The sequence below is a fragment of the Akebia trifoliata genome, chromosome 16 (genome assembly GCF_017979445.1).
Source record: "Akebia trifoliata isolate Shusen 1 chromosome 16, ASM1797944v1, whole genome shotgun sequence".
In the NCBI taxonomy this organism is placed as follows: Eukaryota; Viridiplantae; Streptophyta; class Magnoliopsida; order Ranunculales; family Lardizabalaceae; genus Akebia; species Akebia trifoliata.
Genome location: NC_141390.1, coordinates 243,682 through 259,295, shown reverse-complemented (window position 1 = coordinate 259,295; position 15,614 = coordinate 243,682). Strand labels below are relative to the sequence as shown.

Genomic DNA, 15,614 nt, shown 5'->3' with positions numbered 1-15,614 from the left:
AGACCCTTATGGTTCGGGCAGGATCTTTTTACCTAGATCAGATCATCTGTACCCCAGAAATGGTGTAGCTCTTGTTCTACAGCCCATAATACATCATATTAATTAACAAAAATAACAACACTGTCCTCTTCTACTCATGGTTTAGATCAGATTCCGAATTTTTTTTTTTTTTTTTTTCAAAAACACACCTTTTTATTATTATTATTATTATTATTATTAAAGCGTTTGAAAATGGAAGGTCAATGAACTCTTAAATTTAAACGGTTAGATGTAATTGTCTTGATGATGTGGCACACTCTCAATTGTTGAAAATCACTACAAAGAGCTACAGGAGAAATGCGTTACAGAGGATCTGCTGCCCTCGGTGCCATCATAATGCAAGTCTTACTGTAAGAATATATAGGCAGTTGCATTGGCCAAAAATAGAAGTTTTTTTACTGCCAAACCCCCAACTCAGGCCTTATTATAGATAAAAGGGTTTGAGCCTACGTGGGCATCCTCTTTGGGATTAAAAAGGTAAAAATGAAAATAAAATTGGGGAGAGTAAAAGAGGAAAATAATAAAGTTGGAGAGAAATTATTAAAAACCAAGGTAAAGAAAAAAAAGAAGTATCTCCTTTGGGGTTAAAAGGGGAAAAAGTGAAAATATGGTAAAGTTGGAATGATATTATTGAAAAGGGGTAAAAGAGAAAAAATAGTAAAATTAGAATGATATTAATAAAAAAGAATAGGTAGGAGAGGAAAGTCAGTAAAATTGACAGGGTGAAAAGGAAATTCAATAAAGTGGACTCCACTTCATTGTAGCTAGATGGGATGTTTATGCCCCATAAAATTATAGAGGAAAGACAATAACGCGAGTTTGTATGGATCTCATTCATTTGTCTCAATCTTTATGTTCCACAAAATCGTATTTGGAGTGGAGCCCACCGTTATATTTTATCATATATAATAGAGTTTGCCTACGGGATTGTGCCAATGGCATGAGCATTCTCTTTAGGGTTAAGGGGGTAAACACTGAAAAATAATAAAATTATAATGGTATTATTAAAAAAATCTTTGAGACTAAGGGGATAAAAAGAAAAAAAAATACGGTTGAAGAGGTATTATTAAGAAATCGGGTACAAACATCCTCTTTGGGAGATTAAAGAGGTAAAAAAAATGAAAGACAATAAAATTAGAGTGGTATTATTGAAAATGGGGTAAAATAGAAAAGATAGTAAAATTTGACAAATATTATTGAAAAAGTGGAGGGGAGAAGAGGAAAAATAATAAATTTGAAGGGGTGAAAATGAAAAACAATGAAGTGAGTATGGTGGACCCTAAAAAATAGTAGTTTAATGAGAGGTTTATGCTCTACAAAATTTTAGCTGTATAAGAAATTTATCCTCCCACCACAAAACTGAAGCAAAGTTAGTTCTACAGTCGTGTTTTATTATATAGATCATCCTCTAAAATTATTAATTTTGTGATCTTATAAATCATACAAGAAGCAAAGACAGGCATTGATCTTTTTCAGACTCTCCATGAGCCTCTTTGCAATCACTTGGACATGATATGTTGATTTGGTCCCACTATTGGGTGGGTGACCTACATGCAAGGTCTTTGGCCATATTTCACTGAGATAAGCACTAAAGGTTGTTTGTATGAGGCCATACGTATTTGTTGAACTTCAGGCTAAATCAATTCATTGGGCGATTTAGATAGCTTTGATGGGTTGTGATGGTGAATGACAAGTAGAGAATTATATACCCATAATTTTGAACGTTTAGATATAACTTTTGATTTATTTTGACAATCTATGACAACAAACAATGACCGGAGAATGACATACTCTTAATTTTAAAGACCTAATCGCAACGCTTGATTTGAGTGTTTATGTCACCATTATTATATATGCATTTTTAGTTATTTTGGAAAGATCTATCCAACATCGAGCTTGGAAGAAAAATCAAAATTGTTGATGCATATCTAATAATGACGAAATCGAAACTCAAACCAAAAGTTACCAGTTAGCACTGTTTGTTATTCATTGTAAATTAGAAAGTTAGTAGGTGGACCATGGAGATACTGCCCAAATTAAAGGTGGGGAGGATTTTGAAAGAAGCCTCTCTCCTACCATGCATTATGTTATTCTTCCACGTAAAAATGTAGGTGGATTTAAACACACCCCATTTTGACAAAGAGTCGTGATTTTTTGACACCCCCTCTGACATTGAAATAGCATGAGTTAGAACCATAGATCTTTTTTCTTGGGATACACAAGTACACATCCCTATAAATATGTGCAATTGTGTATCTTGAGAAAAAGATCTATGTCTAGCCCATGCCACATCAAGAGGTGTATGTAGAGTGGGGCACCAGAAAATCATTATTCTTTGATAAATATTTGAGGTGCCCCATGGTTTTTCAAATTGATGACATGACTCTTTGACCCGATCTTTTATTATAGACTAATTAAAATCACCAAAATACACTCATCTTCAACTTCTAATAAATAAAAACTCTTGTTTTTTTCTAAAAAATCCCTCATTGTAAAGCAAACCCTGCTTTTTTCTCTACTATTTCTTATCTTAAAGCTCACTACCTCTATGAAAAATTACTTTTAATCTATTCAATATATATTTATTTTAATCCATTAATTTCAACCTCTTTTTGTGGAGAATCCTTAATTTTTTTTTTTATCCAAAATTCAATCATCGTATAAGTTTGCTTTGATGTTTTTTATTTTTATTTTTGGATAACTAGGTATCCCTGTAGATAGTAGACCAGTCCAATCTATGGACCATGGTCTTGTCCAAGGATTAGTCTTGAGACACGTGCAATGCCTACACATCACATGCATCAAGTAAGTGAGGGTGTGCCCTTGTAAGTAGCTCCTGAGGAATTAATACTCATGTTGGGTATCGAACTGACGACCTACTAGCATTAACTACTTATTGGTCTGAAATTTCCATCAAGCCACCCCTTGGGTTTTCTTGCTTTGATGTTAGATATTGATAGAATCTTATATTTGAGGGCTAGGTTAAAGAAAATTATTCTGAATGTCGAAGATGATTAATTTTGAGGAGAAAAAAAATCAAGGGATTATTTATTTTTTTTATATCAAAGGTTGAAGATGTTTAGGTTAGTTTTTATTAATCACAAAGGTGAAGGACCATGTAATCAGTTTAAAAACATGGGTATCTCAAATATTCCCAAATTATGGAGGGTTATTTATATCACCCAAAATTGTATTACACGTGGTTACAATTGGCACTATGTACACTTGAGACATGGACCATTGATACACATCTCAGATTTCTCATATTTAAATAAAATAAAATAAAAAAGGGAGAGAAAAGGAGAAAAAAAGAGGGAGAGAGAGAGCTGTGAAGTGAAAGAGAGAGAAGGATGACAAGTCCCCTGAGGCTTTTGCTGCCTCTACACACAGGAGCCTCTTTGGGTACTTCAGAGTCTCCTTCAAAATCCCCTAAAATCTTCTTCTTCTCATCTCACTACCTCCCCATCCCTTCTACTCATGCTGCTTACAATGGAACGGTTGGATCAAAGAGATCCCAACAAAACTCAAGGACCCACTCTTCAAGGCAAATGGTATCTCTCTTCCACCCATTTCACAAATTTGTATCTGCTAAGTTATGTAACTTTTGATACAATTTTTATTTGATTTTATTCTATTTTTATTTGAGGTACGGTGGGATGTTTTTTTTATTTTCCTAAGGACTGATTTAGAAGTAGGTTTGCGATTGCATGTACTTTTTTTTTCCTTTTAATTTTAATTGGGTACTTATTCTTATTTTGAATTATTGTGGAAACAGTTTTGGGTATCTTGTATGTGGGTTATTAAGGCATTAAGAAAATACACAAGAGGTTCTACAGAAAAAAATTTAAAAGAAATTGGTTTTTTGTTTAGCTATATAATTTTTTGAACATTTTATGCTGTCTTATTCTTACATTAACTTTGCATTTGTTGTGAAGTAGGTTTGGACCCATAGCTCAGTTGGATGTCATCTTGATACCCATCCTAAAAAAATAGTACATATTTTCTGAAGTGGGTTTCTAATTTCAGAAAATTTGAGTGCAGAATTTAGTGTTAGATTTAGTTATCTAAATGCATGTTTAACATTTTCTTTTTTGAGCGAATATTTTTGTGTGGATCTTGCTATTTTATCCAGAGGTTTGAATTGAATATGGTTACAGACTTTGGATTCATGTACCATTAACCAATTCCACAAAATTCTCCATTTTGTTTTGTTTTCAAAATTAGGAAAATTTTGGGGAATATCCTCGCAGGGGGAGGGGCTTGACAAGTTCAACAAAATTGTAGAGAGAGTGGGCTAAACCTAGAATTGATTCTCATAGTTGAATAATAATCGAGTGAAATATCCGGTTCAAAAAGAGGTTGGAAGTCGATTATTTCCCAATAATTGTTGTACCTCACAAGTCACGTTAATTTACTCGTCAACGGTATCTCGACCTCTAAACTACCAAAACATTATAAATATTAGGCATCTTGCCAGGTGGAAAGGCTACATCCAGTACCAGACCAATGGTTCGAACAATACAACCCAGGCTTTTCTTCAAGTGCAGAAACCTCGGGAACAAAAGTAGTAGGATCGATTCTCAATTGAATAATTATCAAGTGAAATATATCGAAACCTTAATTCTGTAATGCACTTATTTATTGCTTTAAAACATCATTATTACAATTCATGATTTTTTTTATCTTAATCTCTTCAAAATTAAACCGAACTAACTCCCCGTCGCATAATTGCCAAATCTAAACTTGGTTACTCTGGTATTAACTTTGCCTCTAAATCAATCAAACATGGTGATTTTGGTGTTTTTTGAGTAATTTTCTAGCCCAAAGTTAGACTCAAGAGAATGGATTGGATAGATTGTTCTTATTTTCTAAAATTCAGTAGATGAGATGGGTCTTATATTGAGAAGTTGTTACTTGATTTTAGAATTTTGATGGTCAAAGATTCTGACTTTACACTATTTTACTGATATTCCATTTAGACAAATTTTATTTTCAAGACTTTAGACTAGACTAACATTTTTCATAACTTTTATAGCACTAAGAATCAATTCATGCCATGGTTGGCTTTCACTGATGATTTACTACCAGGGGATATGTTTTCTTATGTACTGGTATAGTGGCTTTGTGGATGTACGAGAAAAGATCGGGATATGGGTAGTTGGAAGGATGACGTGGAGAACGAGGTGCTCATGTTTGGGTCTGACGAAGAAATCACCACACAAGTTCCTACCCAAGTCCAATCTGTTGTGGAAGGGTCAGGAGCCTTGCTGGTGTCTGAGTTTAAGCCCACCACTGATGTGGATTATTTACAGGTACAAGATTTTTCATTTCTAAAGTTGTAAAGCTTTTGTAGAACTCCATGTTGAATATTTCAAATACTAGTATTCTGTGGGATATTATTTTCCTGAGTTTTACACTAATAGAGACCTGAGTGATTGTTTCATCATAACTTTTTTTTTCATTTTCGTTTCAATAAACTAGCCGATAGCACATGTGAAGCATGTGCTATCAGAATCTCCAGAATAACTATTTTAAGGGAAGTGAGCTACTCAAAATTATTTAATTTTCAGTAAGAATTATTAGTCAAGAAATAAAATGTTGTATGTGTTTAGATTGACTAGCTGTTTGGCCATTTTTATGGCCCCTAGCATTTAAGACACTGTCCAAGCAAAGCACTGAACCATGGGTATTCTAGATGTGTGTCAAGGTTCCAACACCTTAGATGTGCTGTAATATCTCTTTGATGGCTACATAACAAGAAGAAAATTAAATGGTCAATTATTAGAAATACCTAAATTAATTATCAAAAGATTAATGTTTTTACAGAGATTTTAGAAATTTATTTACTTTCTGTTAAATTTGGCTCTAATTTATATTAAAAGTTGCATTGAATTGCATATTTATGTCAATAACGCAAAAGAATGATTTCACCCATGTCTATCTTATGAACAAAAATAGTTTAGGGGTGTTTTTGGAAAAACCCTCTCCCAGATGCCATGCAAAAAGCACAATTTAGATGGGTTGGGGTTAATGGGTCCACTGAAAGGAAAGATCTAGGTCTGAAGCTTACTAGATCAGATGAGGCTACTCATCTGACCGAAGAACTTCCATGTACAATTTACTGTGTATCTTTGTCTCCTGAGAGAATGTGATTACTCATATTCAGTGGGTCATTAGGATCATGAAATTGGGTGTTTTTGTCTCATTAGAAGATATCCCCTATTCCCCTCAATTCAGTGGGTCCATCCTTTAGTGGCACCACTACCCTCCCCTGTGTGTGTGTGCAACATATACCATTTAGGGAGGATGGTATCTCTTTTTTTTCTTTTCTTTTTTTTGACATGGTAATCCTATATTTTCTGGGTATGGACTGGAACTGAATTGCTTTTCTGGTTTGGATTTCTAACAATATGCCCTCATTTACCTTGTTTTATAGGAGTTATTGGCGATTCAACAACAAGGGCCAAGATCAATCGGTTTCTTTGGGACTAGGAATATGGGTTTTATGCATCAAGAGCTTATTGAGATTCTGAGTTATGCTATGGTTATAACTGTATGATGCCCTAACTTTACTTTCATTGAATTTTCTCTACTGGGAAATCTTGCTTACCATTGAGTGGGAAATAAGAATGTTACAAATTGGGTTGACCATATTTGATGGGTCCTAACTAGGATGCCTAATTACGGCTGATTAGAATGATCCAAAACGCAATACAGTCAGGCAAAATGTCTATTAAATACTTCATCGAAATTGGTTTGATTTTTCAAACAGGAGATCCCTCAATAGGACCCATCTTCCAGCCTCATGTAGGGTCATGGACTATTTTGATGGTAGATATCTTAGATTTTCTCATCTAAGTTCTTGAAATTTCTAAGAACCATAATTCTGTTACAGAAAAACCATATTTTTACATCAGGAGCATCGGGAACTAATGCAGCTGTTATTAGAGGTGCTTTAAGGGCAGAGAAACCAGAGTTGCTTACTGTAATTTTGCCTCAAAGTCTGAAAATGCAACCTCCTGAGAGCCAGGAACTGCTGTCTAAAGTAAGTTTATAGTGGTTTGGTTTTTTCATATTGGATACATATGAGTCGTGCTGGAGTAACATTGAAATGTACATCATGGGGGACATTTTCTGGCGTGGATGTTTGTGAGAACCATAGATGCTTTCATCGAGATACGAGTGAGATCTCAATGAAAGCGTCTATGGTTCTGACACACATCCACATCAGAAATGTCCCCCAAATTGTACATTTTAATTTTACTGCAGCATTATTCTATCTATATATATATATATATATATGGGGAGTGGTTGGAGGCCCTAAAGAGAGCCAAACATTTTTCAAAACATGGGTTAGAAGTTTCATAATGAGCTGGTTTTTGGTGAGAATGATCTCTTCACCGTAGAGATCATCCTCACCAAAAATCAGCTCATTCTGAAACTTCTAACACTAGTTTACAATTTGAAGAATCGTGGACCGTTCGATTTTTGTAAGCCACTTTTGATGGGGTTAGAGGTTTTGGTATGGTCTGATTTTTGGTGATGATCTCCTCATCATAGTCGTCATCCTCACAAAAAAACAGCTCATTCCAAAACTTCTAACCCATACATTGAAAAAATGTTTGACTCATTTTAGGGCCTCTGAACGCCACCCTATATATATATATATATATAATCTTAATATTGCTGACTTGTGAACTTCATAGCTAATCTTCTTATCTAACCATACAAAGGCTTTTTTATTTAAGGATGGGGTATGGTGCTTGATGAATGATAGATACCCCAGAGGGCTGATCAACAAATACAAACACAAATGCTCTAGAGATGTGTGGCCTTAAAATTATTGTAGAGTCTATGCCTTCAAGGTTTAAAAGCTTGCAAATTGACATTGAATTAAGCTGGTTAGGATAATGCAGGCTCCTATTACCAAGTCCAACCTCCTGAGTTCATTGAAAACAGGTTGGGTTGATGACCAGTTTGGACAACTTTGTTATAGAATTGATGAATGGATTGATAAATCTTCATGGCGAAATATTACTTTTTTGTTGGTCTTTCTCTCTGTCAAAAAAAAAAAAAAAAAATTCCTTACCAATGGTAAATAACAAATGAATCTTTAGATAATGGGCATTCTAGTTTTTTTCCTCTTCGGCCATGGGTCAACTATTTTTCCATTCTTCCATAATGCACTTATGTATTATAGCGTATCTATTTTTCAAGCTATCTATCAAAGGTCATTTTAGGCAAGGTAGTCTTTAATACTCCTGAAAACATCTCTAAGAAAGTAAATGAGCATTGTTTTCTATTTTTCTCTTGTTGCAAAATTGAAATCCGTCTTTTATGGAACTTTTCTTGTTCTATTGAGAAATTATAAAATCTTATATAACTTTAGGTAATTATTTCAGTTAGCAGTAAAAGCCATTAGAAACCTCTCTCCAGATTTTGTTCCCTTGATATCCATTATTAACTATTTATAACCAAGTTTGTATTCTATCATCATTATCATCAAAGCTTTATCCCATAAATTGGGTTGGCTGAATGAATTGTGTCCCTCCATTTAATTATTTGTAAAGCATTGAATGAAACGGAGGATCAATTTTCATGTTAGGAGATGGCAAAGTTTTTAAATTAGTTTCTAACATAGGGGAGCCATTCTCTATCCGGCTAGGGTCCCTTTAATCTTTATAATAAAACATGATTGTTGTCCCCCTTCTTTAACCACCCCCCACCCACACACACACACAAGGATTTAATCTCACCACTAATCTCGAGGAGAACTTTCAACTTTATTCCTTTTCTCTTTTCCCCCTTTCCAAGAATATCCTTTCAACTTTATTGTATTTCCTCTTCTACTCCCTCTTTCCTTGAATGCCCTTCAACTTGATATATTGCCTTTCATTGTTCTCCCCCTTTTCCAATAATACCCCCTCGAACTTTATTGTCTTTCCTCTTCTACCCCATTTTCCCAATCTTACCCCTCTAACTTTATTGTCTTTCCTATTCTACCCTTAACCCCAAAGACGATGCCCATGTTGATTCCCTCTTATAATGACAATCTATCCACTGATGTTACTAATACATAACTGGCTTGTTCTCATTCATTGCAAATACCCCCAACTGGGTCGAGCCGATAATACCATTTTTAGAATTAACGCCTGGAATTATATATTCGTTTATGGAATATTCAACACTATAGGTTAACTGTAAACAGTGTGGCCAACTTGAGTAGGATTTTATCAACATTTAGTCACAGAAAGTTACTTCAGCAGTGTCTCTGCTGGAATGGAAAATTCAAGAGATTGTCTAAAATGATTTCCTAACATTGAAGGGTTGGTATTTCATCAGCTTGGAGGGTTTGATGTATTTTACCACAAACCCAAGAAGTGGAGTGAGAATGGATATGAAAATTAAAACTAAAATGGGTTGAGGTGGTTAATAATCACTGTGAAAGAGCTATTCTTGAATGCTCTATTCTGACATTTTTATCTTTATCCTTTTCTCTTTCTGGATTTGCAGGTGAAGAATGTGATAGAAAAACCCTTCAACGATCATCTGCCTTTGCTAGAAGCCAGCAGGTCTGTCAGAGTTCCTATTTCTTTTAAGTAAATAAGCTACAATTCTTTGGCATTTTTGCGACCAATTCACCTGTGTCAATGGAAAATTCGCTGATAGTTTGAAAACTCAGAGTTCGGTAAATTGGGGCCTGTAGAATTGGGTGATACCTGAGTTTATAGGTGATCTATACATATATTGTTTGTGTGGGTGGGGGGGGGAGAGATTCTTAGTGGCAAATCATCAAGATAGCAACCTCCACTGCTTTCCATCACCATGCAACTGTTCCCAGTGTTAACATGGCACTCCTACATGTATGAGTCTGTCATATTGTTTGGCTTGGCATTACCCAAATGCCTTGTATTAAAATTAATAATACACTACAAATCAATCAATAAACAGAGCTTTGTCACAACTTTTGTGGTTGGCTGCATGAATCATATTCTAACAGTCACTCAGTCTAGGGCGATATCTTCGTCTAAATCATGTTTTTTTTTTTTCTTTAAATCTTTCCTTCCTATCACGATCTGTATTCTTTTTGGCCTTCTCTTCGTCTTAGACCCTTTACATTGTGCCCTCCCAATGTGCATCAATGGTTTTTGTTGCACATGGCTAAAACATGTCAGCTGGCACTCCTTTATTTTACATCCTATTGGAGTTATTTGTCGATTCTTTTTTTATTTTTATGGGTAAGCCGGACTTGAACCCACGAAGTCAAAGTTGTTTTGCAATGTGTCTAACCAACTGAGCTATGGGTTTAAGACCTATTCGTCAATTTCTTGGATGTTCTAATTTCTGTTTTTTCCAAAGCCTGTTAGTATTTGTTATCTTTTTTATCTTTTTCAGTAGTGTAGGAAGCAATTGATGGGTTTTCTTTTCTGTTATGTTAAAACAACAGGCTTTGTAACATGGACATACTCTCACATGTACAGCAAGTCATCTGCTTTGCCTTCCATGACAGTAAGTTGCTCATGCAAACATGTCAAGAAGCAAAGAACCTTAGAAAGATTGTTACGCTCTTCTACCTGGATTGATTGATTGACTGAGGGAAGGATGGGAGAATTGCTTCTTTTCTTTCTTTTTTTATGGATTTTGGTGGGAATGAGGTGATGCAATTGTGGGATTTTGGAAAGAGGGCCCATTTGCTTCTCTTTCCTTCACAAGGAAATGAGGTGGGTTGGGTAGGGGTGGTGCTCATTTTTTTTTATTGTATTTGATCTTTATAAATGAAGAAATGAAATGTGATGAAAATACATTGATGCATTCTCTTTTTTATTTGTCTTCCCTTTTTAATCCCAAATGGTAAGCTTAAGGCTGTGTTTGGATTGAGAGAAATGGAGAGAAGAGAAACCCAATTTCTCTTCATCATGTTTGGATTTACAGGAGAGGATAGGGGATAATTTTGAAACTTTAAATATCTTAAAAGAGATCTAGGGGCAGAGTTCGAATTATAAAATATTTTGAAAGGTTTTCTCTCAATTTCTCTCATCTTCTCTCAATTTTTGGAGAGAAAGAAAACTCACCTATTTTTCTCTTTTCTCTCTCCACTTAATAATCCAAATAAGAGAAATGAAGATAAATTCATTTATTTTCTCTTCTCTCCATTTCTCTCAATCCAAACACAATGAAAGGAAAAGAAAAGAAAAGGGAAGATAAACTTAATTTCTCTCCGTCAGTTTGGATTTATAGGAGAGAACTTAAGATAAATTTTTTTTTGAAATTTTAAAATATCTTAAAAGAGATTTAGGGGCAGAGTTCGCATTATAAAATAATTTAAAAGAGTTTCTCTCCTCTTCTCTTCCCACTTAATAGAAATAGAGAGAAACTCATTTATTTTCTCTTCTCTCCATTTCTCTCAATCCAAACACAGCATAAAGAGAAGAGAAATTCAATTTCTCTTTATCATGTTTAGATTTATTGGAGAGAACTTGGGACAAATTATTTTTGAAATTTTAAAATATCTTAAAAGAGATTTTAGGGTAGAGTTTGCATTATAAAATAATTTAAAAGGGTTTATCTCCATTTCTCTCCTCTTCTCTCCCCACTTATCAATCCGAATAGGGGAAATGAAGAGAAACTCATTTATTTTCTCTTCTCTTCATTTCTCACAATCCAAACACAGTGTTTAGTGGACGGTTTTGCATATTTTTCTAAAATGGAAAATGGGCAGAAAAATGAAATGTCCTTTGGAAAATTGGATTTTTAGATGTTTGATTACATATTTTTTAATTGTATTTTCTGTTCAAATCGATTTTCCATCTTGGGAGGGAAAATGAATTATTATCCCTCTTGCAGGAAAAATGGTTCCCCCCCACCCCCACACACATACAAAGGAAAAAAAAAACACTAAAACCATAGTTTTAAAACTCAAAGACCCCAACTCGAGGCCAGTGATTAAGTGCATGTTCAAGTTGATTTGCTAAGTTGGCTCCATGAGTTGGTTGGTTCCATAGAAAAATTATACCTACATAAGCTCTCCGCGTAGACATCCAGTAAAGGAATGGGGTTTTGGTGAATATTTGAGATAGTCTGCTTTGTTTTCAAATTGATGATTTCACCAATTGATCTCAGCCTTATCTCTTAGACTAATGAAAATGACCTAAATGCCCTCATCTTTAACCTCTAGCCAAAAAACTTTTGATTTTGCCACGAATTTATCACCCTCAACCTCTTCAACATCTACGATAAATTGACTTTAATTATTCAACTGGGCTTTTTTCTTTTGCCAAAAATCGATTATCGTCAAGCTCTTCAACCTTTATGGTAAAATTGATTTTAACTATTCAATTTCATCTTCAATCAATCGTTTTCAACCTCGCCTTAATTCTTGGCCAAAAAATAAAATAAAACTTGATTTTTCCAACTATATCCCATGGTCTCCTATTCCTCCAAAAATCTTTAGACTTGAAGGATGAATCAAAGGTCGATCTCAAAGACTTGAATTGTTGATCTTGACAATTGAAAGGTGGGTGAGAGGGTAACTGGAAAAATTTACTCACTGGGCTATAAACTTACACCAAAAAATTAGGTGATATATTTTGAATGAAGTCCTTATGTTAGGACTTATAATCCAATGAGTAACTGTTTCTTTCTTGACCCTCTCACCCACCTTTCAATCGTCAAGATCAATGATTTAAATTGTTAAGATCAACGATTCAAGTCTTTGATCTAATCATTGAGTTTGATTTTTCACAATCATCATGAAAAGCGATTATAAATTGTTGATATCAACGCTTGAACGTCGAGCTCGATTGTTGATATCTACTGGTCCCCCATGGATAACTATGAGAACATTCTCAGCTGCTTCGACCACCTCTTCGTATCGTTCATTCCTATTGTAAATACTGTCCCTAGGTCTGAGGCTCTTGTTCTGGTTGCCTTGGATGTTGTTCTTGAAATGCATGTCTTTCACATTAATCGACGAATTCCCTTAGATATATGTTTCTTATTAAGTCCTCAATCACATATTTCAAGTTTTTGCACAGTGTTGCAGTGTGCCCATAGTCCTTGTGGAACATGTAGCATTTGCTCTGATATCGATTTGTTGGATCTCCAGCAATGGACCTCGACCACTTCAGGTATGGCACGTGTTTGATAATTCTCAGAATTCTCTCTACTGGTGTGTTGAGCGGGGTTATTTTAGAAAAGACCTTGGGAGGCAGACCTACTCTTCTGCCCATTTGGGGTGTTATCTGCCTTTGACTAGATATCTCTCATTGGTACATAGTTTGGCAGTTGGCCCTCTGGCTTGTTCCTTGGTCATGTTGCTGAATTCGTTGTTTGGGGTTGGGGCTTGTTTGGTGATGACGTACATTGGCATGTGTGCTGGTGGTGGCACCTGGACGATATGACCTCTTGTATTGCTACTTTATACATGTTCCAGTCGTGAGTACTTCTCTGCTCCCAACAGGAGCTCATCAATGTCCTCGGGTTTTCTTTTCACCAAAGAATCATACAACCTTGAGTTCTGTGGGAGTCCTCTTTTGAAGGTCATCATCGTCGTCTTCTCATCTCAATTCCCAATTTGCACCATTTCCGACCTGAATCTCTTCACATACTTTCTTAACGACTCATTGGCCCTCTGATAAACTGTGCTAGGAAGGTCTTACAGAGTTGGTAAAATGAAGTTATCGACCTAGTTTGCAGTTGCCTGAACCAAGCAAGAGCAGCCCCCCTAAAGACTGGCTAAAAAAGCTTGGCAAAGCAGTGCTTTGTTTCCTTCTTGTAAGATCATCATTTGTTGGTAATGGTATAAGTGATCCATGGGGTTGGTACTCCCATTGTAAAGGCTGAACTTGGGCATGTTGAAGTTGGCTGGCATGGTCGCTCGTGTAATATCCTCAATAAATGGTGTACCTTGGAAATTTTGCATAATTGAGAGCACGGTGAGATCCATTGATTTGCCTATCCGCGAAGCCTGTAACAAGTTGAAATCCTCCTTTTGTTTCTTGAGGACTTCGACAACTTCTTCTCTTCCAATGCTAAACCGACACATTCGACCGAGTTGATGGCCTTGATTTGTGACTTAATTTAAGCCTTGATTTTGATGTGCTTCTCTGGCAACAACTTGTCTTTCATGATATCGAGGCCTTAGTGGATAAGGGTGGTACTCTTGTTATTTTTATTGTTCTTGAGTCATGTAAGGATCTTTCCTATGACCGTCTTCGGTTGTATACATCATTTCAGGCATTGTTTCCCTTCTTGTTGCTCTTGTATGACTAGAGGATGGGAAAAATTCTCTTGGTTCCAAATTCGAAGCTTGCACTCTTGGTTGTGCTGTTATTGTTGGTGCTCTTGGTGTTGATTGCAACATCCTTCACCCTTGTGGTCGGACATAAGCCTGGGCCTCCAAATGTGCCATTAGAAAGGCATTCTCTCATTAAAGGTTGAACATTTGGTCTCCCTACTCTGCCAGTGCTCGGCCAAGTTATGTTGTAACTCTGCGAGTTGAGTGTGAAGGTTGTGAAGTGGAGGTGCTTCAGTGGAGGTTGATTGTTCAGCCATATCTACTGGAATGTAATGGGAAACTCTCGGGATGCGAGGTGTGTGATTCATGCGATTGTTGGTGAAATCTTGGTGATAGGATAAAAGGAGAAAGGCTTTCAAAGGTTGAAAATTTTAGAACAAAAAGTAAGATTCCCACGGACGACAATAAAAGTGTGGAGGATTTTTTAAGCTTCTACTCCTCAAGATTAGATTTATGCCTTAATGATGATGATTTTAATCAAGAGACTTCTCTTCAACTCTTTTTTGGCTTAGAATGGTGGAAGGTTGGAGGACCCGATGTGATGCCTACCAACGATTTACCAAAAATTTAATTAATAAAAAGATACAAAAGAAAAAGAGTGATGAGTGGTTCTGGTGGATCATATGATGAACAATGGAGTTGCAGAAATAAAATTTCTCCTATGAGTGAAGAAGATAAATTTTTTCAATCTTTGAAAGGGGTTTTATAGTCCAAACTCTAGGACATGTATTACCACACAGTTGGTCCAGGTGTAATGCCAGGTAGGTGGATGAGCTGAACGGAGGTTGTTGATTCTCTCTTAGGCTTTGTGTTCATGTCTTATTAATATTAATAATCGAGTTTGATTAGTAGTGTTTCAACACATCTATTACTGAGTTGGTGTGATTTTATTGTTTAGGGGTGGATGAGTCAGAGAATGTCACACCCACTTCATATCTTATAAGTACTATTAAATATAGCATTAAATAAAAGATTTGACGCATTGGAGAACTCAGGTCACATTTAATTCTTTGTTTTCTTTGGATATACGTCTTCAGTCCGAACAATTGTCTTATCGATCTGATCCATACCTTTAGGCTGTTAAATCCAACTCATATTTTACTTAGGCCATCTTGGTCATTAATCATCTTCATTATTCCTTTCATTCAATGTCCTCATTGGTTAACACCGAGCTAACTAGGTGAGGAAAATGTTATTCTACTCATTGTTTTCCACTTTGTTAAGATGTTAAATTGCATTTTAGTAAATTCTCATTTTGATCTGTGTCAATTTTATGCTT

The 15,614-nt window shown here is 35.6% G+C and overlaps 1 protein-coding gene across 2 annotated transcripts; it reads left to right on the top strand.

Moving 5' to 3' along the window:
* Positions 1-3,323: 3,323 nt before the first annotated feature.
* LOC147382115 (uncharacterized) lies at positions 3,324-10,851 on the top strand. 2 transcript variants are annotated; one of them, XM_086428515.1, is made up of 6 exons: positions 3,324-3,590; positions 5,157-5,351; positions 6,476-6,592; positions 6,935-7,084; positions 9,553-9,611; positions 10,487-10,851. In XM_086428515.1, exons 1-6 carry the CDS (start codon positions 3,390-3,392, stop codon positions 10,620-10,622), a joined length of 858 nt encoding a protein of 285 aa, XP_086284641.1. In that variant the 5' UTR covers positions 3,324-3,389; the 3' UTR covers positions 10,623-10,851. The 2 variants fall into 2 exon arrangements, with proteins under 2 accessions (XP_086284641.1, XP_086284642.1); XM_086428516.1 differs by having other exon boundaries at positions 3,452-3,590; positions 5,128-5,351.
* The last annotated feature ends 4,763 nt before the right edge of the window (positions 10,852-15,614 follow it).

Excerpts from the sequence above, each read along its gene's own strand:
- LOC147382115 (XM_086428515.1), top strand. The coding sequence starts at position 3,390 with ATGACAAGTCCCCTGAGGCTTTTGCTGCCTCTACACACAGGAGCCTCT. Across the intron at positions 3,591-5,156 it reads CCCACTCTTCAAGGCAAATG|TGGCTTTGTGGATGTACGAG; the intron begins GTATCTCTCTTC and ends GTACTGGTATAG. Across the intron at positions 6,593-6,934 it reads GTTATGCTATGGTTATAACT|AAAAACCATATTTTTACATC; the intron begins GTATGATGCCCT and ends ATTCTGTTACAG.